This window comes from Acomys russatus, chromosome 11 (assembly GCF_903995435.1).
Source record: "Acomys russatus chromosome 11, mAcoRus1.1, whole genome shotgun sequence".
In the NCBI taxonomy this organism is placed as follows: Eukaryota; Metazoa; Chordata; class Mammalia; order Rodentia; family Muridae; genus Acomys; species Acomys russatus.
Window position 1 is genome coordinate 15,163,002 of NC_067147.1, and position 23,657 is coordinate 15,186,658.

General features: G+C 41.8%; 1 protein-coding gene across 1 annotated transcript in view; it reads left to right on the plus strand.

Annotated features, from left to right (window-relative positions):
• The window catches only part of Opn5 (opsin 5), a 46,932-nt gene extending 23,657 nt beyond the window's left edge, over positions 1–23,275 (plus strand). The window contains exons 5-7 of the mRNA XM_051152572.1: positions 3,771–4,012; positions 6,774–6,831; positions 23,198–23,275. Coding sequence (XP_051008529.1) covers positions 3,771–4,012; positions 6,774–6,831; positions 23,198–23,275 — 378 coding nt within the window. The remainder of the gene's footprint in view (positions 1–3,770; positions 4,013–6,773; positions 6,832–23,197) is intronic.
• Positions 23,276–23,657: the final 382 nt, after the last annotated feature.

A 23,657-nucleotide genomic window follows, 5' to 3' on the forward strand; every position in this document is an offset into this window, starting at 1 on the left:
AGCACTGGCTGAAGGATTTCTGGGAAATAAATGTTGGCAAATCAAAATGAGATTGAATTGGTTAGAATGAAGAAAGAAGTGATGAAAGGTTTAAGCCTAGTCCAAGCTCTGGAAAAAAAAATGTCACAAAGGTTTTAGAAAGTGTATGGCAAATATATTAGAAAGAGCTTAAACGTTAATCGATTAACTAGGAAATGAATTGATTTAGGTGTGTGTGTGTGTGTGTGTGTGTGTGTGTGTGTGTGCTCACACTCATGCATGTGCGCACACACCCATGTTTGTCACATTGTATGCAAGGATGTCAAAAGACAGTTGGCAGCTTGGTCTTCTTCCTTCATGGGAGTCTCTGGGATCACACCCACGCCATCAGGTTTAGCGACAAGCACCTATACTCTGTGAGTTATCTTGCTGGTACAGATTTAGTTAAACGATTGATATTTTTGTGCGGTGTAATTTGAAATGAGGTCAAAGGAAATGGATGTGCCTTGGTTTGACTTTGCATCCACACAGAAGCACAACTGTTTAGCACCTTTCACAACATGTCTCCTCCTTTCCCCTTCTTCCTGTGGGTAGCTTTGATTTCTACTGTGTCCTATTGTGAAGCCAGAAGCTCCACCCGCAGTACTTGATTTGCTGTATTTTTTTTTCTGTGTTTTTAAAAATCACAGTGTATCCATTAAGGGGCAACAACACCAGTGTTATAAACATCCCCATAGAAGTAGAAAACATTATGGGCTTTTTGCTAATCTATGTTTTGTCAATGGCTTGGGCAGCAGTACAGAAAATGGCTTTTGAGATGGCATAAAATCATCGGATGACTCACCCTAGAATCAAAGATGGAGCGATGTTTAGTCTCTCTTTAGCTGCTAACACAAGCTTTATTTATGTAGCCAGTGTTTATTTGGGAGTTTAGGGAAAAGGGGGCCTCACTGTGCACCCTGGGGCTCTACTCTTTACAAACAAAAGTCACACTAAACCAAACAGAAAGGACTCCCGGGTAAGCTTCAGCGGAATGACGGAAAAGCAAGTTCAGAGGGAGAGAGTGGCTTGTCTGTAGTTGCAGCAGGTTAGAAGTGTTGATCACAGCACGGGATTTTAGCTGAAGATGCAGAAATGTGGTTGCAGGGCTCTAGAGCAGGAGTCCTGGCCTCATTTGATTAACATCTTGGGGAGTCACGCATTCTCTGAAAAGTGGAAGAGACTGAGCCTTACTCAGATTTTTCTTGCCTGCCATTAGTTTTGAAGATGAGCTCTGAAGTTCGTTCTTTCTTTCTTTCTTCCTGGTTTCCTTTCTTTTAAGATTTATTTTACTTCTAATCATATATATGTACCTGTGTATATTGGTGTGTGAAAATGTGCAAGGGAGTATAGGTACCTACAGTGGCCAGAAGAGGTATTAGATTCTCTGGATCTGGAGTTACAAGTGGTTGTGAGCGCTGGGAACTAAATGTGGGTCCTACGACTGCTTTCCTTAGCCTCCTGAGCCTTGAGATTCTGGAGTGAACTTCTGTTAACCTCAGACTTTAGAATATAGTTTTCAAGCTGTGTGCATGTGCGTGTTTCTGGGGATGGAGCACATGGTAGGCAAGTGTCCTATCACTAAATTCAGCCTTAACTTCATTCGTACATATTTCACAAAGGTAGGTTTCCATGGCAACACATTTCACATCCATGTTGCTCTTTAGGTCACAGACAAGCTTTGGATCATTGCCTGGGGCCCGGGTATAATAATTATGCTATTACTAATTCATATGGAAATACACATTCATATATATATACACTCATACAAAGACACACACACAAGTTTTATTGTCAGAAAAACAACACCAGCTGTGCTACTAAAACAAAAGTGCATCTATAGATATTTTACTATGTTCTGCAGCATGCTGGGTTTCATTTCTTGTTATGGATCCTCTTCTTAGCTCATCATGATCAGGATTTCAGGTCTTCTTAAAAGTTAGGGATGGGAGGCTGAAGCAAGAAAGCCTTTGTTGCCACATACTTACATTGTCCCAAGACTCAGCGACAAAAGTGAAGATGGCTAAATCTCAGTGATGACTCTGATTAAGCTCCTCGTTCCTGTTTCTGTACTCAGGGGATTTTAGTCCTCCGATTGGTCAGACCCGAGTCATGTGCTACCTAGTATAGCCTCTTCATAAAACCAGGAGGTGGGAGGGGATGCCAGGGATTCTAAGGAAGCTACACCACGAAGATTAAAATAAATGCAAACAAACAAAAGAAGAAGCGTGCACCCAGAGTTCTGACTTAAATATAGTCTCATTGTTTATCTCACTGAAAGAACTTAGTAATTCTCTCTCACAAGTAGGGCTTGGAATAGCTCACCTAAAATAAAAGCCAGAGCCTGGACTTCATTTTCCAGTGTTAGCACTCTCATCGAGACTCTCTTCTTTCTTGTTTAGACATTTATCTAAACAAATCTGCTGAGGGTGGAAATTCTAAGTGGGCAGGGATGCGTTCGCTTTTCCTTTCTCAACACTGCTTGTTGGATGAATGGTTAGATAGTGGGCTTTCCAGCGGCTGTTTTCTCCCAGGCGATTTCTTCCTATGGGTTCGTCTCCCATGCTTCTGTTTATAGACCTCTGAGAGAGGCAGAGCATGTGGAGACAAGAAAAAGCTCAGGAATATGTTTTACAAAACCCTGGACACGTGAGCATTAGCTCTCCTCCTGGCCTCACAGCTTCCCCACATCAAAATGGCCTCCTCACTTGTTTCTGTACAAACTCCATTCATGCATGGGATGCATTCCCACGGCTTCTCTCACTACTATTATTTCAGTGTGCCCAAATGCAGGGTCTATGCAATATTATCCATGAAGTTCCTACTTAGTCTAATAAGAAACAAACGTGCTCTCTTCTGACCCAAACTAATCTGCTGTGTTCTGCTATTATTTGTACTCTATGAGGAAGACAGCTCGGGAACAGTGGCATGCTGGGATGTTCCATAGCACTCAGCTTAGTGTCTGGCTGAAAGCATTTGCTAAAACTGTTTGTTGACCTGACCTGAGGTAACTTATCAAGGTTGGCACCTATAGGGTACTAGTTTGTGTCACACCATTAAAGGGACTGATCTGGGGATGATAGAAACTTGTGAGGTTATCTTACACTGTATTTTTAGTTACTCTGTGGTCTGAAAATTAAGAGGTTAATTTTGTGAGAGAAAAATCTCTTTCCATATTCCTTTGGCTGAAGCCTCACAAATCTTTTTTTTCTTCTCCTTTATATTTGGGAAATTTCTGTGATCTGAGCCTCAAACTTGTGAAAAAACTTGAGCCAGAAGAAACAGAATTTAATAAAAATCCCCGAAGAAAGCGCGCATTAGAATTTCAAACCAGGGCAATACTTCTCAGTTTCCTGAGGCAAATGGGGATGATTTAAGAGTTCATCAGGATGAATTTATTTTCGCTCAGGTCGTTAAGGGAATGCGGGTTGAGAATTGTGGCAAGCTTAGGAGAATTGGCATAATTTTGCTGTGATCTCTTGTCCCAAATGCAGGCACAATCTGACAGCTATTACAGGGCTATATTTTGGGTCTTTGGGTGCATTCAAATTCTAAGGTGGGGAATGGATAGGATTTGGTAAATGGCGTAAAGAATTATGCCAAATTCACAGAAGTTCCCAAGAAAGCAATCATTGTGGTCAAAAAGGGACCTTTATCAGAGTGAGGGACTTTCCCTCCTTCCCTCCTGCCACTCACCCTGCATTGCTCACAAATTCTCTTGGTCCTGCTGTCTGCCCCTTTGCCTGTGTCAGGTGGCGATGCTGATCTGTGCTGGTTTCCTGATTGCCTGGATCCCTTACGCGGTTGTCTCCGTGTGGTCAGCTTTTGGACGGCCAAACTCCATTCCCATTCAGCTATCCGTGGTGCCCACCCTCCTTGCAAAGTCTGCAGCAATGTACAATCCGATCATCTACCAGGTCATTGACTACAGATTTGCCTGTTGCCAGGCCGGTGGTTTGAGAGCAACCAAGAAGAAGTCTTTGGAAGACTTTAGGTAAAACTTAGAAGCTAGAAATGAGTCGTATTTTCTTTGTCTTAAACATGCCATGGTGATCTAAGCAGACACTTGGGTTGGAGCTAAGTTCCTAAGTAGTTGGGTTAGGAGGATTTTATTTTACATTCATGAAAAAAAATCTTGAAATGAAGTCATTGTTACATAGCAGGGCAGGAGTTGTCACCTAAATGTTATCTTTTTTCATCTGCACTATTTTTGATGCATAGTGTACAAGATTCTGAGACTCAATAACTATGTTTCCTAAAGGTCCAATACCCAGAGGGAGTAAGTAGCTGGGACAGTGAGGGTGGAGAGGTCTTCTGTGTCCATTCATATCCCATTTTTGAGAAAAAAGTAGAAAATGCATCTCAAGTCATTGTCTAGGCTAAGGAAGTAGAGAAAGCTTCAGGATTTCTGATCTTCTTTAATTATTACTTGATGACAAGGTGATCAAGTTTATTTTTTGCACTTCTTCCATTTAATAACAAGTGTTAGAGAAAGATCACTAGGAAGACAAGGAATTTTGCCTTCTGACACTGTTTGACTAAGTGACAGCTCTCTTGAACTTTGATTTTTTTTTTACCCTATGAGTACGTGATCAAACAAAAAATTATAAAAACTTACAAATTAATGGCAGTATTGTCATTGTTGCTGTGACAAAGAGACAAGATCAACAATTTGAGAGGAATGGTTGTGTTTAAGACCGAAGTTTGCAATAGTCCTACTTTTGAGAGGTATGTTAAAGTGGCTTAGAGCCCAAGATTGGGATGAGCTGATAATAGGAAATTGTAACAAATGAACAAAAGGATGTATGGGAAAAGCCCGTGGGACAATGCTGGTGGCCTTTCACACTGTTAATGTTCATGTCTTCTTTGGAAATGACTGGTTAATCCAAATGAGCTCATGCGTCTCTTTAGAAAGTAATAATGCCTTGCCTTTACCAGCCATTGATTCTTTATTGGGAATGCAGGAAGAGATAGTAAATTTCATAGAGAATTTAGGAGAAAGTAACAGGACACTTCTTTATTTAAAAACGAGAATGTGACAGGGACAGCCGGAAACGTATTTCACCTAGGTCAGAATTCTGCCTTGGACTGGATCACATTTATTCACAAATGTGAGCTGCACATAAATATTGAGCATTCAGTAAGGGAAAGAGGGACAGAAAGTGACTTTGGGGCACAAGCCTTTAGAAGACCCAGTCAAGCAAGAGACAGCTTGGTTCTCTTGCTCTCATTAAACTTTCATATGAAACACGGTGACTGCGTTTCTGAAGGGTATCAGGGAGGGTGTATTACCCTGATGTTCTTGCTTCTTCTGGGGAGTCAGGCATCAGGGCTGAGGCAGTGAGGAGATCATGGATCCCACAGGCCTAAGCGTCTTCTGGGAATCCATTTTGAAGGGCTCTTGAGCTGTAGGCTTTAGAAGGGTCTGCTCCAAAGAAGAGCAGAAGGGTGGAAGGTGTCCATCTGAGTTTATCTTATAGATAAAGAGAATAAAATGAATTCTCATTTATCTTTGTTGTTAAGAGGCTAAGGGCTCCCAGGGTGAGGTGAAGACTATGAAGCCACTTTAGAACAAGTTACTGGCCTGAAACCGGATTAACTGATGATATCTCTGCTCCTTCTGTTTATGAGATCTGAAAGGTATTTGCTTTAAAGAAGAAAACTTTTGAATTCAAACAGAAGAGCCACTGTGTAGAATATGAGCTTGTGAAAATAAATTTTGAGTTAATTTTAACAGTCCTAGGAAAGTTAAACTGAACTTTCCCTTTTCACAGCCAAGCTCCCTGAAGCTTTGGCAGAAGGTAACTAGCCACTCAATGAACAAAAAAAGACCCCAAAATGCCAAACATAGAGAACGTTCCTCTTTGAAATGACTGCATGCCTCACTGGGGTGACTAGATGTAGCCTCTCATGGCTGTGTAACCGAGTTCCTTCAACTCTGAAAACCCCACCAGCAGAGACTGGCTTTTCATTGGTCCAGACTGGGCCTGAGTGTCAGCCTCCCCCGCCCCTCCCCCCCCCCCCCCCCCCCCCCCCCCCCGCCGAATCCCGCTCCCAGGGGATTCTCAGCACAGCGAGAAAGATGGTGAAGTCGAGACTGAGAAGGGAAGATACTGGCGATGGAGGCAAGAGTTACCTTTGCCTCAGCTTCTGTCGAGACCTATGAGGTCACCTGTGACTGACATAAGAAGTCGACTTCAGATGCATGTGCAGAAAACAATATCCAAAGACTCAGTGGGCTGTGCTATAAAGTATGGAGGCATTTCACATTTCTAACACTTTAGAGGATGAGGTCCAATGGAAAACAGCACCCTAAATTCTGGGATAGCGGTTAACTTTTACGTCTCTCTGACTGTGCTAGTTTACACGCTGCCTTTCCAGATGGACAAGCGCAGTGAATTACAGCTTTCACATCATAGAGAATGGGCTGCAACGAAGAGGCCTGTATGTGGAAAAACTTTGTCCAAGAGATAGTTTTTCATTTTGAATATTCTAAATTATTACTTTTCTTCTCCTTTAAGCTGAACTCTTGTGTGCATAGTCTTTCCCCCCGACAAGTTGTTTGCATTTACATTTCTGCCATTTTGTGAAATATTTTTGTTGAAAGGTTTATACATGTATACAGTATATCTAGACCATACCTATGCTTTACTCCCGCAGGCTCCTCAGAACAAGTGGTGATAGTAGCTAAGGTGACATGATAACATATGCACATGTGGATGTCTGGATTTTCATGTCTCTCCTCTTATTTCCAGGCTGCACACTGTGACTGCAGTCAGGAAGTCTTCTGCTGCGCTGGAGATCCATCAAGAGGTATGAAGATGGACACAGCATCACTCATGGACACACTATTCACACGCTTGCCTCTTCACTCTTTCTAACATTCAGTCGTGGCCTCACTCTCGCCTTTATATTATATTTTTATATTTTGTATATTTCCCCTTTTCTTCGTAAAGCCAGAGCCTGTTGGAAAATTGCAAATGGAAACTAGGCCAGGACCTTCTGGATATTAGAGAGTCCTTAATATTCTCTTTTCCTTATGACATAACCTTATCTCTATGCCAAACAGAATTTGCCTGAGATATTAAGAAAAATGTTTACAAGCTTTATTTATTAGGGAGTTATTTTTACTTATGCCATCCTGAAATCTTCATTATCATCATCATCAGTCATCGTCATCTTCATCACTTCTTAGTACAGGGTCAGAGATGTTGTTCCTGGGGTTCCACTTGGGCAGCTGATCACTGAGGCCGTGTGGCGCCATAGTTATTTGGTAAGCCCTAGGTTCTCACAGCACTTCTTTTTTATGCTGGCAGCGGGTCAATGCTGGTAGTGATGGGAAGGCATCCTCAAGGGAAATCTGCTCTATCTGAGACCCCCTACATGGTTTTGTTGGGTCTCTTCTCTGAATTTGAATACAAGAACATTTCCAGTTGACGGCAGTTTGATTCACATGTGTTTTCATGAGGTTCTAGCTACTCATATGTAGTGACTAGGATAGGGCACTACCAGTCATCATGAGCTAAAGCAGGAATTTCTGTGGAAGTATTTCTAAGTGATGTGTCTTTTCTTTGCTTGCTCCTTGTGACCTTGGTCCTCTTTGTTACTGTTCACTTTATTTCAACGAGCACCTTTTGAAGCCCAAGGTTAAAAAGATGCAAGTATGAATAAGAAGGAAGGATTTCAAAGATAGATTTGTGTCCTTTCAAAGCGAAGAAGAAGAAGAAGAAGAAGAAGAAGAAGAAGAAGAAGAAGAAGAAGAAGAAGAAGGCAGGCAAACACTAGGTCCAGATAAGCATTCGTTCCCATCAGTGTTCATTTGATCGTCTGTCCTCACCTGAGAAATAGCCCCAGGCAGGAGTCCTCCACGCTCCCGCATTCTGTCCACCTCGGAGTCTGCCACAAGCATAGTCTTGCTCGTCATTCTTGTTTCTAGTCTTCTGATAACAGGTAGCAAGAAAAGACAGAGGCAACTGGCCTCCCCCACCTGCATGGGTGATCTGTTTACTCCTTGCATTGGAAGGCTTATAGAGAAGCAGCCACTCCCTCAAGGCTCAGCCCTTCGTGTCTAACACCTTCAGTTCCTCCATGTTTATTTCCCTGGAGGGCTGCAGGAGGGATAGAGAAGGCAGTCAGGTATGCTGTTGGCTTAAGATAATTGTTAAATAGATGCAACAAGAGGAGCTGTGTGTGTGTGTGTGTGTGTGTGTGTGTGTGTGTGTGTGTGTGTGTGTGACTAAAGCAAAACCAGTTAACAGCTCTGCCTGGGATTTATGGCTACTAAGTTAGGGTTGAGGGAGGGCACAATGGTTATTAAATGGGGGAGGCAAGCTACTGATAGACAAATTGTAATCAGAGAGATGTGAGATTGAGGCCACAGGTTAAGAAGACAGACTAAGACTGCCTGGGTTCGCATCCTAACTCTGTGCTTGCAGAATGGGGGAGGGGAAACAGTAGGATTAGCGGGTCATTGTGAGGTGCAGAGGAGTGGATAGGAAGGAGCCATGCAGCACCCTGTGTACTGGAGAGGATGCCCTACCAACTTGTTAATAATTGCTCTTATTATGAAAGTAGGGGAAGACGCTCAGCAGAAAGGCAGGCAACAGCTGTTCTGCACAAAACCGACCAGGAAGTTAAGGTGCTTGTAATGGCTAGAACCACCAGCCTGGGGGCACTGTGGAGCATAGATTACTTGGTTAGGTCATGATTGTACATTCCCACACTTTTAAAAAAAAGAAATGACAACTTATGAGATCTTAGGTGAAGGAATGGCAGTGCGTGTGGAAGTGAAGACAAAGCTTTAAACTGTCTTAAGAAGTAAGAGCCCTTGGCAATTGATTGCATGGGGATGAAAAAAGTTAAGAACGGCTTTGGGAAATCTGTGTGGGAAGTAGTTTGGATAAAAGAAAAGAGCTGATTTCAAAGTACTGGATAGGATTAAGGCAAAGCAGGTGTCTTGAGGCGATGATTTCAGATGAGGGCAAAGGGGGAGACGGGAGAGATGAGCCCACTCACACTAGCAGTGAGAGTCAACATTGGTGTTGACAGGAGTCCCCAAACGCAGAGTGTGCACTCTCATTTATTAACTAACTGAACCGTGGACTGCAACATGACTTTAAAAAGCATGTATGGACAAGGATTAGCATAGTGAGGAGTGAAAATAGAGTTCAAATATTAGGAGCTTTGGGTTCTCCTATCAATCTGCAATACATGATTTAAATCCTCTGTGCTCTGCTTCCACAAGTTTTTTTGATACCCTGGGAGCTGGAAGGATCTCAAATTATTGCCAGTACTGATAGAGAGTTGATCCTTGGGGTAGAACACAGGGAGACACAGGAGTTGTTGAGGGTTGTCTCCTTAGACCCAGGTTCTCAGTGAATTCTTCCTGAGCTGGTGTTGCTTGTCCCAGGGCACCTAATGACTTTGAGAAACAGACTTTTTACAGTTACCAAACACTTGCTCAGTTGTCAATCGCAGCTGCATTTTGTGCGAGTAGTGTGCGTGCCTGTGTGTGAACAACATCGGGATCTTTGAACAGACCTTACATACTGGTTGAACTCTTGTTAACTGGCTCAGTTCTTGCCAATTGAAGGGTACTTGGAAGTTAAGCGATTGGAATCAAGTGGGTAACTAGCTATCAGGCTGTGTTTTGGGACATACCTGGGAACATGGGGTAGATAAACAGAGAATCTGAATTCCTAGACATTTGGCTAATTCACTGTCACGACCACTACTACTACCTATTCTTATTAAATATACCCAATATAGCTTATCAAATATGTCCAAGGATGTATTTGATTCACCTCACACATCTTTTATGTTAGAACTAAACAGCATGTGCTACTATGCCCAGCCAATCCTTATTTTATTTAATTTTTAAAATTAATTTATTCAGATTAAAACTCAATTGTTATCCCATCACTTGTATCTTCCCGTTCCTCCCTCCCTCCTACTTTCACCCTATTCCCCTCCCCTAGGTCTATGACCAAGGGAGATCTCCTCCCCTACTTTATGGTCATAGGCTATCAAGTCTCATCTTGGTAGCCTGCTTATTCTTTCTTTGAGGGCCACCAGGCCTCCCCACCAAGGGGAGGTTGTCAAATATGGGGCATCAGAGTTCATGTCAGAGTTAGTTCCTGCTCTCCACCCAACTGTGGAGAATGTCCTGTCCATTGGCTAGATCAGAGGAGGATCTTAGAAACCTACAAGAAGAATGTCGTAATGGGTGGATCAGGCCTTGCACTAAGCAAGGACATTACAAATAGTAAACATGGAACCAATCTTTATTTTAAATTGCCTTCTCTCTATGGGCAGCCATTTAAATGTAGCTTATTCCATTAAAAAAAAAAAAAACAGAGAAATGAACTAATGAAAAGAGGTTGAGAAGTGAAATGTCCTATGAACTTGGAAAGTTGATTTTAAGGAATTATGGTAAAGTCCAACAAAATTTTCAATATTTTTCGAGTAAGGAGGCAGGAATGTATTTTGGAATAAAACTCTAATCCCTCATTCGAATGCAGTTTTGTTAAGAATCAAACATTACATTTATTTACAACTCTGTTGGTATCTAAATATTTCATTCCACTTAAAATGACCTCGAGGAACCATGCTTTTGCCTTTGATCATTGATAGTGATGGGAGCCAGATTCTGAAGAGAAATAGTTCCATTAAGTCAGTAGAAAAGGAGAAAAGCCAAAGCCAAGGAACACAGGGGAGGAAAAACGTCAGAAAACGCTGATAAGCAGGATGTGAAAGGGCCAGAAAGCAGCAGCTTGGTGGGAGGTCCTACATACTCCACCCTGCCAGGGACATCCAGCGGAGAGCTGTAGGAAAAGGCTAGTGATGTAGCATTCATTAGCTTTGGATTCGTAATTACTTTTGTTGTAATGGAGCCAGGCTCCTCGTCCAGAGGGTCAAAGTCATGGCCATTATTCTTTCTTCTTTACTTTTGATTAATGTTATTCATTGTGCATATCAATGGAGCTCAATCTCGCCTCTCTTTAGCCATTCCCTCTTTTTTGCTAATTGCTAGCTATCACTAGTTTACATTCAGGTCCATTTTTATTTTAACTTTCATGCATGAGAGATGATTCACTTATTTAACTCAATGTTATATACTCCAGTTATGGCGAGTTTGTGGCAAGTGTCAGAATATTTATGGCTAAATAATATTTCATGGTCACAATAATCCCTTTTTAATACATTGTCTTTATCCATTCATTGTTCTACAAGTACCTAGGTTGCTTTCACATTAGTCAATTATAAACAATTTGCATGCTTCTTGTGAAAAGGTGGCAAGAGGCAAGAACTTCAAAGGTTATAGGGAACTCAGTAAGCAAACATGTTCAAAAGTGTGTTCTCAGCCTACACAAATGGCCTAAACCTCAAGATTTTAGTGTATTCTATAGATAAAACCTGTGACCATCACTGTGGCTATTATGAACTTAAATATTTGCTTTTAAAAGAGCATACAATTTTTAACATGTATACTCACTGGTCATTGCAATGTGCGGAATACTTTCTGGAAATCATTCTACTGCATAGGCTGGAATCAAAACAAGTGTGTGTATTTAAGTGACCTTTCTCAGTTACTTTAAATACGTGTTCCTTATCTCTGATCTTCACTGATCATGTCTCAACTCCATCATGAAATGTGGAATAGACAGATGTATATCATGTAAAATATAACTGAAAGAAAAGTCACTTCATATTGTACAAAGATTCCTTTGAACCACATAGGAGAACCACTGTGAACTATGTTCTGGTAAGACTGCTGAGCTAAGAACACAAGGCCCTATCATACATGCTCATGCAGAGGCACAATCAGAAATCTTATTTCTGATTCAAGATAGCTCAGAAATCCTCACTTACCTCTGCTTCCCATCTGGAGAGTATTTTTAAAGCAGACAGGAACCTGGGCCTGTCATCTCAGAGCTCAGGAGGGAAAGCCAGGAGGGTTGTAGATTTTATGCTATCCCGGGCTCTATAGTGAACCCTAAAAAACCCAAACAACAACAAAAATAAAGCAACAGAGATTGTTTTAAAGGCCCGAGCAGGAATTTTAACCTACCAGTCTCTGTTATAGTGTGATTAAAAAGCTTGTCATCCCAGATGTTGTCTGGACACCCAGGACTTGGCTGCTTCCTCAGAACTGATTAGAAGTGTAGAAATGGAGCTGGGTGTGGTGGTGCATGACTTTAATCCCAGTGCTCAGGAAGGCAAAGGCAGGTGGATCTCTGTGAGTTTGAGGCCAGCCTGGTCTACAAAGCAAGTGTAGGACAGCCAAGGCTACACAGAGAAACCCTGTCTTGGGGGAAAAAAAGAAATGTAGAATCTGTAACTTAATAAGGCAACATGGGTGCCCATTGACATTGGTTAAATCAGTGTTTCTACTAAGAACCATGTGGTTATGAAACTCATCTCTCTGTGTGTGGTAACAATCAGAACTGACCTGAGCATCTCAGACAAAGGACAGGTGTGTGAGACAGAGAGCTGGTGTGCTGAAAGTATTGTTGGATCCCAGGGATGAGTGTTTTGTGAGCAGAGTGCTCTTGTTAGTGTGTTTTATTAGGATGGAGGAAGAGCACAGCATCAGGTGTCTCGGGAGAACCTTTGTGGAAAGCTGTGGCCAGAGTCTAGTCACCTCCTCGTGGAAGTAGGCAATGGGGAAGTGAATGGGGAAGTCAGAATTTCCTCATATACAATTGCTAGCAGGAGTGATTTACTGCTCTGAGCTTGTTTGTTCAGAAAGGATATTTTTCCCAGAATACCAAGGATATTCTTTCCTATTTGTTTTCTACTTTGAAAGCGCCGTTTGCTTCTAACACTTACCTGGCCCACACACACACACTTCAGAATGAAAAAAAAATCTAGCTTCTTAGAGGAAGAGTGAAGCATCTATTTGGAAAAAAATACACCAGGTTTGCGAAGAGGCATGTGCGGTTTACCCATACTACCCAAAATTAGCTCTGGAGTTATGCATTTTGAAATTATATGCATGCATAGGCAAATTTATGTGAGAGCATAGGTTGATGAAGTATTTGAAAGGGTTGGGAGTGGAGACAAATGTCATTAAGGCAGTGGGTTACAGTCTACATTTCCAGAATGGATTAGTTGGCACTTTTCTCTAAAAATATGACCAGGAGTGAGACTTGTACAAACACTTCCAAGGCAGTGTTGTGCTGCAGGCACTTGCTGCCAGTGAGGGGAAGAAAAAAGGCAGTCAGAGGAAAAGAAAAAAATCTTCTCCTGTGGTTGAGCCTGAGTGTGAGCTATATGTGAGTCTGTTCTGTTAGGGTGTGAAAAGAATTGTGCACTCTTACACAGATGATACCTTTTCAAATTAGGGAAGATTTTATTGCAAGGTGACAGGACATCCTAAACCCATCCTTTAAGCTGCTTCTATTACTGATGGATGGAGGTCAGCAATAGGGTTAGCCTGGGAACTAGAGCAGGTAGACACACCTGAAGGAAAAACAGCTGGATTTTTTAAAAACTTTTTTTTTTTTTGAGACTGAGTCTCTCTGTGTAGGCTTGGCTGTCCTGGACTAGGCTGGCCACAAACAAAGGTGTTCCCGAGAAGAGGTAAAGCATATGAAGTATATATGAACTGTCCAAATGTGGTAGGAATTAGAGGGAGAATGGAGGTGCAGGTCAGCATCTGAGAGGCAGCAGGCAGGAGTACTTCCTATCCTGCTGTGTGGTAGCACCTGGTCCACGGCTTTGCTAAGCAAGACAGGCATCGGAGGACCTGGAGTTGGTGACTCTGTGGGTAGTGGAGAGCAATGACTATTTCCAGACTAATTAGGAAATAAGTTTGATGGCAGGTATGGGTCCTTTAGGTTTAATTTTAAAATACTTTTTTTTTTTTTAAAACTTAGCACTCTATAGAAAACCTAAGAAGTGCTTATTAAACCCATAATTTATCAGAAACAATGTGAACCATAGCTGTAGAATCTGTCTGATTGGGAGGGTATTAAAACAAGAGAGTTTTGTGAGGCTGAGCACACCACTTATGGTAGAGCAGTGCTTTGGGAGGTACTACCAAGTTGGGTAGCATCCAAGAAAATGGTCATAAAGGTCTTTGAACATCATGCCACAGAGGGCAAAAGCTTCCATTGTTTTTAGTTGGTATGGGAAAGCATGAGTTTTTAGTGCATATAAGTTATTTTCAGATTTCCATTTTAGATGACAGATACATCAGTTCTTCTTCTGGCACAAATAAAGCCCTATGTCACAATTGCCTGCAATATCTATTTAACATGTGAGTTTCCTGGCCCCATTCCACGCTCTGTGGACTGCTACCTGTGTGTCTGTATTTAAGTGAAGTCTACGATTTAAAAAATAATAAAAAATTGGAAAATATAAAACACTGTCTCAAAAATGAAAAAACAAAATAAAACATAAAACAACCCCCCCACAAACCCATCTATATCATGTAAGGGCAGATGAAGGCCCAAAGAGTGGTGTCTGGCCTGTAAAGGAAGGATCGTTGAAAATTAGAACTATTTTGGAAATAAAAATGAACAAGTATCAAAATCAATACTGTTCATCATTTAAAAGCTTCAGGATTAGGCATTAGCAAGAAGTAGACTTTCTTTCCCCCCCTCCTCCCCAACCAGACCTTTGCCCATTTCAATCCATGGCCTTGCCCAACAGCTTCCCTTCTGTTCACTCTGAAATGAAACATGCCAGTCAGTTTGCAAACAAACGCCCGGTTTATTTCTCCAGGATTCAAAACTGTGCTCAGAGCAGTAGGCTGCAATGTGTATTTATACATATTTGCAGTCGAGAGTCTGATACACAAGATGGCCTATTCTTTAAACCGATTTAGCAAATGTGACATGCAGTCTGGCACAGGACAATTCAGCTTAATTAAGAAATCTGTTCTGTGGGCTGATTGTCCACTAGACATCCACCAGGAAGGAACCACCATTATAACGATGTTTCACCCCATGGGAAAGTGTTATTTGAGTCATTAAAAAAAAAATCATTCCACACATTTGTTGATTTAATGAACTCTTAAGAGCCCACAGTGCACAGCATCATTGTCATTGAAAGCAGGACGAGGGGTCTCCCACATGTGTTTAAAGGACAAGCTCAAGGACACAGATTTCTTCAACTGGTCTGAACTCACAAGAGAATAACAAAGAGCTTGTTCTAACTCCAGCACAGGCTGAAGCCACAGCCATATTGGAAAGAACATTGCTAAAGCATTCATCAGCAGAAGGCTCCACCCCTGCTTTGTCTCATCACCTTGGTGCCATTGGCAACTGCCTTGTAACACTGAGTAAGGCATGAGTCTAATTCTCAAGGCACTTATTCTCCAACAACAACAACAACAACAACAACAACAACAACAACAACAACAACAACAACCCACCACCACCACCACCACCAACCAGAAAGAAGGCCGAGTTAGGGATTGGTGAGAGCTGGTCATTGAGGAGGAAGAGTGACTTCGTCATAATCTTAAAGAATGCACTAAACTTCCAAGCATAGACAGAGGGGCAGGAACCGGCCCTAGAGAGGCCTGACCAGAAGCTGGAGAACTCTTTGTGCCTAATGGATTCACAGGTCTGTAGAATATCAGATGGTTCAGGTGAATGCAGAGGAGGGTTTGGACAAATCTATAGTCTACTTTAAGAAGGGTGGATTCCATTCCTGTAGATAGGAAAGTCTGAAGTGTAACTGTGGTCACTAAAAGGCCCAGAAAGGAAGTTAGGGAAAGGCATTTGAGGAGTAGAGTCTGCAAGACCAGCTGCCCATGGACAAAGGGGGCATTCTGAGAGAAGCTGGCCTTGAGAAGTGGACTCCTCTGCCCAGTCCTTATCCTTCTGGCATATATGTGGGACATTTAGGGTTGCATTTAATTTTGTGGGGTTTATTTTTCTCCTGAAGCCTAATCTTTGCTGCTACAAAACAGATAATTGACTTGCGCATTGGAAAGGGCACAACCAAAATGCTCATACCATGTCTAGTATATGCAGAAAAGGTCACTTACTTACGAATGCTACTTTTCTGATTTCTTGCCTCTGTCATATTTATCATGTTAGGAGGAAGAAATTAATAGACAATGCTAAACAGCAGTACAGCCTAGCTGCATCAAGCCCACTTTTTTTTTTTTTTAAACAGTGACAGAGTCACTGAGTGCTGGAAACCCACCCTTCTAGGGTCAGCAAAGTGCACCCCTGCCTAGTGGATAACATCCCATTTTTGCCAACCTAGTCTTGTGAAAGCTCATTTGGAAACCCTGAGTAAGAATGTCAGGCTGTGTATCCATCTGGGGCAGCCTCAGGCCATATCTGGAATATAACTTGTTTTTATTACGTCGACGTGGGTGTGAATGGGTGCAAATGTATTTTTTTGTGACTGGAAGTGAAGAGGATTCATGTAGGTAGAAACACTGCTTCTGGAAATTGAATTCCTTCTTTTTAAGGCCCCTGAGGATGCCCCACCCCCATTAAGGTCTTTGGAGAAGGGTGGAGTCAAAGCTGTTCAATATGAGTCTGGGTCCATCTGTTGTGGGATTGGAGAGACATTGTCATCGTGACTCAATAAAACAGTATTAAAAAAAAAAAAACCCCTGGAAACTAAGACAAAAGTGGGTATTTTAAATTTAGAGGTTACTATCAGAAGAAGAAAGGCATTGTGCCTGGCTGGGGGTGAGAGGAAACAGGAACGTCAGAGGGAGGAAACAAACCCACGTGCCACGTACACTTTGATTGGATCATAAGCACAAACTAGGTGGCTGAGAACGGCCCTTCAGGAGACTGTGAAATTGGCCAGCTGGGGAATGACAAAGGCATGACCACAAGCCTTGTAGGCAGGCAGGTTAGCGAATACACCAAAGCAAGTTTAAGCCATAAAACATATGATTCACATATCCAAGTATGTTAATTGATCATAATTAGAAATGATTTAGTATGTTTAAAACAATGGCATATGGAGCAAAAGAGCAGTTAGGGAGTGTTTGCCCAAAAGACCAATATTGATGGCTGCTGGCTGATTCCACTTTTAGTAGGAAGGATAATTCTTGTAATGAACTAGCACTTTGGCGAGTGAAATGGATTCTGGCCCAGATGAAAGTTCCTTAGGATTCCCTGGCAGCTGGAAACCTGAGCCTGCCCAAGGACTGCTGCAGTTAAAATGAAGACTAGTCGCAGCCCTTCAATTCACCATTGCACAGGAGCTGATTGGGTGATTAGTCCTGTCAAGGTTCTGTTTGTCTTTGACTACAGTACAGTAGTGTATCTGGTAGGTATGCAAGAGAGAAGACCAAGTTGAAGATGTAATTTATGTTCCAGGTTTAAAAGGTAAAACACTTTCACAGAAAGGTTCAAAGTGTGACTAGCCATGTTCCCACACCTCCCTCCCTCCACACACCCCACACGGACTCTCCTTGAATGCTGTCAGCATGGATGACCTCTTTTGGCTTTAAACTATGAGAAGAGCTTCATCCTAAGATTGTTAAAGTAGCAAATCACTTCCAGTTGCTTGAGTAGGTATGTAAACCCCAGGGCATTTGCCATTTTCCTTAGATTTGTTGCATATATTAAAAGACAGTCTGGAGCTGGTGAGATGGCTGAAAGGATAATGGTGCCTACAACCAAGCCTGCTCAGCTGAGTTCGGTTCCTAGGACTCATACTATGGAAAGAGAGAACTGATTCAGGAAGGGTTTCCTTTGCCTTCTACTCGTATGCCATGGGGTATGTGTGACACTTCCCAACACTGTCTCAATGCACACAAAATAAATTAATAAAATGTAATATACTAAAGAAAGTTGCAGTCTATCTATATCTATACATGCATTTATTTCTGGTTTATTCAATGTGTTTTCTAAGACTTCCATGGAATTTTAAAAACATGCATAAAGGAGAATGCATAGTGTAAATAAGTATTGTAATGAGATATTTTATATTCATTACTCAGCTTCAGCAATGGCCAACTGCACATGACCTTTCTTCTTTCATGAGCCTGGCTAGAGGGCAAGTAGAATCAGGAATTTCACAGGAAAGAAACAAATGAAAGCGCCTAGGGATTCATTGAATTAGAAATAAAGCCCGGATGCATCCACTCACTTCTCTGTCTCATTTCCTTGTAATTGAAAAATGTTTCCAAGTTAAAGTCATTTATTTATGTGTTTGAAGGTGAGGCATGCCTTGCCAGGGCACACATGTGGAGGTCTGAGACAACCCGTGGGAGCTGGCTCTCTTCTGCCCTCCTGCAAGTCCCTGGGGTTGGATTCAGGTTTTCAGGCTTGGCGTCTGGTTCCTTCACCCACCAAATCCCTTTGCTGGCCCCCTTTCTCATATTTTTGTGGAGCTTAACATCATAGTGTAATGAAGATCTGATCTGTGAGAGCAATATTCCTCAAAGCATGGCCGCTTCAAGCTCAGTGCTGCAAAGTTTCTGCAGAAAGAAAGCATTGCCATCTTCAAGCACATCATGCAATGAGTCAATAACACGCCTCCATTTTGAAGGGCTGGCCTGTGCACTAATGGTTCTGAGCACATTCATGGTCTCCACAGAGGAATCTATCCATTTCTACACTTAATTGATTCTAGAAATCCTTACTGCTTGGAGGGTCTATTCTTGTCATATGAAAGACATTTGAAGAGATAATATTTATAACTGATCAGGCACTGTGTGCTCAATTTGATGTTAAATCTGCTTATATGGGTTGGTTCCTTTATTTAATCCTTATGATAGTCAAATTCATTGGGATTTATACCTGAATACATCACCCTGTTTCAGAAGAGGAAATGGAAACTCAGAAAAAGCTTCTATAGCATGCGAACTTCTGCAGGGTTTCCTCGGGGGCTGTGTGACACCCACTGAACCCTAGTTCTCAACCACCACAGCGCATGTGACAGGGAGTTAACAGCAGCTGATGACCTAAGGAACTTCTGGAGGTTCTAACACACTTCAGGCTTCTTGTAGTGACAAGGTACAACAAGTGACATTAGGCTAGAGCCACTAGGATTTCATTTAACTGTAATGTTTTCCATTTCCATGGTACTGTGTGCCCTTGTTAAATCTCCATCGTCTTAACTTTCCAATGCCATGTGAAAAAAGAGAGAAGGACAGAATTTTCCAGTTCATCAGCCAAGGCAGCTAATGCATGCCTCACCCAAGGCCGGAAGTCCAGTGCGGGACTGGAACTAGAACCCTTTATGTCTGTGGCAAGTTTCTTCTGGCAGCATAGTGACTGTTGCATTCATACATAGAATGGACCCCTAAACCTGAATAGATCTAGCTGATATGACTGGAAAGGCTGAGGACTAGGATGAGGAGGTGATGCCTTTGTTTGAACCCACTCAGCAGAGGGAAATGTTGTACTGGGAATGCTTTGTTCAGAATCTCTTCCAAAGCAGGGGCTCATGCTTTCATTGGCTCTTAAGGACACCGGCAGATTACCTGTAAATGGCCATCACGTCCCTTTACTTATTCAGACTATGGTGAGCTACTGGTGCTCATTGTGATCCTGCACCCACTGCATTCCCTCCCCCCTGCGATCTCCCTTATGATCCCCCCTCTCCCTGGCTCTGCTTTGTAGGCTCTAGTCCTTGTCTCATGTGAGTGGCACAGTCTTTGCAGAATCTGTTAACGGCTCATTAGTGGACTTAGCCATGAAGTCATTTGGAAAAGGCTGAATAGAATGTGTCACCCATATTATTCCCTCTTCCAGGTCAAAGTGTTGCTTCCTAGATAGCATGTTAGTTATGTTACCCAATGAGTAAAAACTTATGCAAAAACATAGACTATACAATTCTGTTCACTGCACCATGGGAAGCAGGACAGTTGTATAATAGCTACAGAGAACTAAGCACCAACATTAACAGAGCTTTCTCAACCCCCTCCCCGGAAACCCTCTAATTCCTGCGCTTTTTTTCTGGCTGAACCATACTTGCATAGGGAACATTTGGCGGGATGGCTGCTAAGAATGAACATTATCGGTTCATTCAAGTAGGTCAGCAAGTGTGATTATTCCCCCCCCCCCCCCCCCCCCCCCCCGCCACGTGCTATAATTACCAAGGGTAATTGAGTCAGCTTTAGTGTTGAGTTTATCTGGGCCATAAAATTATGTAATAAGCAATCATTCATTGCAGGTGATTAAAAGGGAATGTCTCTAGGTAGATTAAAAGAGGAAAGGGACAGAGTGAAGCATCTTGATCCCATTACTTATTATATTCACTCTCATAATTAAGAGAGGTGTGAACTTATAGCTTGCAGTTTAAAGAGATGGTGCCACCAAAAAAAAAACGGCAGAAAGCACTGATCCTGCTGTCAGTTCTTCAGCATAGAGGACTTGCTTACTTCTCATGAATTCACGGCAAGTCCTTGGGAGAATAACTCAATCTCTTTGAGCCTGTGGTGTGTTTATCTAAAAATTGGGAGGCAACCATTACATCACTTTTTTTGGTGATCAAACGATGTAACATGTGGACCTGCCAAGTCCTACATGTAATCTATAAACAGGAGCAATAAAGACAGAGCGTGGAAACTGCTACAAGTGCCTTCTCCTAAGACTTGACGAACAGCACAGTAAGGCAGCAATAGAACCGGAGAAGACACCATGAGTTTAAGCTTTCTCTCTCCCAGAACTCTTGGACACTAATTGAGTGTTTTGTAAACTATCCTCCCCCAAATAGCTGTCATTCCACAATAATATTATTGAGAGAAAAGGGAACCTTCAAGCATTGTGTGAATGGGTGATATGCAGAGGGATTTGCTAATTCAGATGGATTTGCTAATGAGATAGAAAGTTGCCAGCACAACTTCATACATAAGAAGACAAGGGGCTAAGGGGATGGCTTGGTGAATAAGGCATTTGCTGCACAAGTATGAGGGCTTGAGTTCAGATCCCTAGAACTCACAAAAAGCCAGCTGTATCTGCATGCCTGTAATCCTAGTCAAGTGGAGGCATGGGGTGGGAGACAGGATGATTACTGGGGTTTGCTGGCTTACCAGCTTCACTGAGAAATTTTCTCCCAAAAGACAAGAACAATAGAGCCAGGACCTCTGATGTCTTTTTGGCTTCCATGAACAGATGTAGAAGTGTTCACCGCCCCTCCCATACACCCTTCACACAGACACTACACTAATAGACACACCATACTCACATATGGCCCCTCCTCAGACACAAATACATTTGAATAAGAGGAAGAGGGAATACACACACACACACACACACACACACACACACACACACACACACACACACACACTCAAACCAAAAGGGAATGCGTGAATGGAAGTATGGAAGTCTGGGGACACATGAGAACAGGATGTGTAAGGGTGCAGGTTGGAGAGATGGAAAGAAGAAATAAGGAAAAGGTGAAGCGTTTGGCACCGTGAGATCGAGAGGGACAGGTGGGTGTTCTCCTTGATCTGAAGATGAGCTCTGTAGTTGTCTGTCTCATAATTTCCACGTGTTATCATCAGACTATTCTGGATAGCTTTGTGATATGAGAATTGCTAACTGTCTAAAGGCAGCACTGCCACCCATTTACTTCAAAGTAAGGTTTATATAGATTACTGATATTTTGAGTGACAAATTGAATACTTGTTGGAAGACTATTTCTTTTCTAATTAAGGCTTTTATAATGCTGAAAGGAGAACAAATAGAGACATGTGTTAGTTCACTCTAAAGAGGCGAAAGATATTTCAAAAATATCTGGGAGAATTTTTAAACATTTTGTTGGTAATAAAACTTTATTGGCACAAATAGAACACTATTACAAATGTAGAATAGTAAAAAGAATCTGTCACTCATTATTTCCTTGGCTTGAATAGAACAATGTTTACTCTTCTACACAATATCTTATCTCACATACAAGCAGAACCCTTTAAAGAAGCAAAACATGAGACAAAACCAGGGAATTCCAAAAAATGTTTCAGAATTTTCATCACTAGAAACAACAAAAAGTGTTTTGAGTTGGGATAGAAGAATCCAGAATGAAGGCTTAAGGGTAGAGTCTAAGGGAGGACACCAGAAGTCATTGAGAAAAGCATATTTGCAAGATATTTCTAGAACAATCACATTTGCAAGATCCGAGGTGCTAGATAATCACATTTCTCTCCTTGAGACCCCCATTTCCCTAATCAAGCTTGACAGAGATGTCATGACAATTATTCATTATCATGTACCATTAGCTTTTGTCAGCAGAGTGTATTTAATAGGTATCGTTGTGGGGAGAGTAAAGAAATCAAGGGAAAGAAACATGGGCCTTCTATCAGAACATAGAAGGAGGAAGTCAAGGACGCAGGATTAGATAATAGCAAGATAAGGAATGGAGTGAATTGAGACCACTGTATACTTGCTGTGCATGTTTTTTTTCTCTGTGGGAGGAGAGGAGGGGTGTTTGGAGTGGAGGTGATTTTGCTACTGATGCGCTCCTGCTTCTGCCTGGTGAGTGGAGCACAGAGAAGGGCTGGGCTAGAATCCCTTAATTCAAATTCTGGTAGTAATTCTACTACTCCAAAGTTTTCAGTGTTTTCAGGGGTGATGTTTTCTTGACACGAAGTGCATTGTCTAAATTGTGAAATGATAAACACTATCATAGATGTACAGTGTATATTTCTACTTCATGGGAAAATCTATTTCTTTATCATCTGTATCCACCCATCTATCTATCATCCACTCATCCACTTAAATACATGCATATACATATGTGTTTTTGCATTCTTTGTATATTCCTGGGTACAAGTGATTCATCTCCCATCTAAAGCATTTTGTAAGGATATATGGTAATAATTGTACTATATTTGAGGTTTTCTGAACATTGGCTGTGTTCTTGTGGTCCTTGGTTTCCCTTCAAAAGCAGCAGAATGTCTTTACACATTTTCTAGAGAGGTACAACACCATAGTTCATTCTGGTCTTAAGTCCTGCTGAGTTCAGACTCTATCCTCAAAGCTCATCCTTTTCCATTGGGCTTCATCTTTAGCATCTTCCTGGAGTGTCCTAAGGTAAGAATTAAATATTTCTGCTCCAGTGATCACTGTTGAAATGTGGGTAAATCCATACAGATCCAAATCTGGCTTCAAAGAGTATGGGTCAGGGGTTATATACTCTCTACGCCATTCTGAGTCTGTGAATAGTACCGGGAAGCTGTTGACGACAGTCTGACATGAGCAGACGTGCACCTCAAAAATGTTGTTGTTCTTTCAAACAGAGCAGTTCCAGATTTACTAGTGCCCATGTTATGGACGGAGAGAGTCACAGTAATGATGGTGACTGTGGCAAGAAATAAGCAACTGTGGTCTGAGGCCGAGAAACCCCGCACCTGTCCATCAGGGCTTCAGAAATAAGTGACCGGCTTCAATATTACTCTTTGAAATGCTGAAAAAAAAAAAAAAAAAAAAAAAAAAAAAAAAAAAAAAAAAAAAAAGAAGCTGTAGTGTATTCTTTGCATTTGCTTTTAAGTCTGAGAAAATACACGGTCAGTGTCAACTGCATTGTTGATATTGACGTTTAACCCTGAGTACACAGCATGTGAAGTGTCCCCTCTCTAGGCTTTACACGTGATGGAAGTGGCCAAAGATGAAACGCGCATCCTAAGCCATGGGAAGGTGCATTGTACTTTAAGCTTCCTATTCATTGTGATAGTAACAGAGCTTATTGATGCGTTAAAT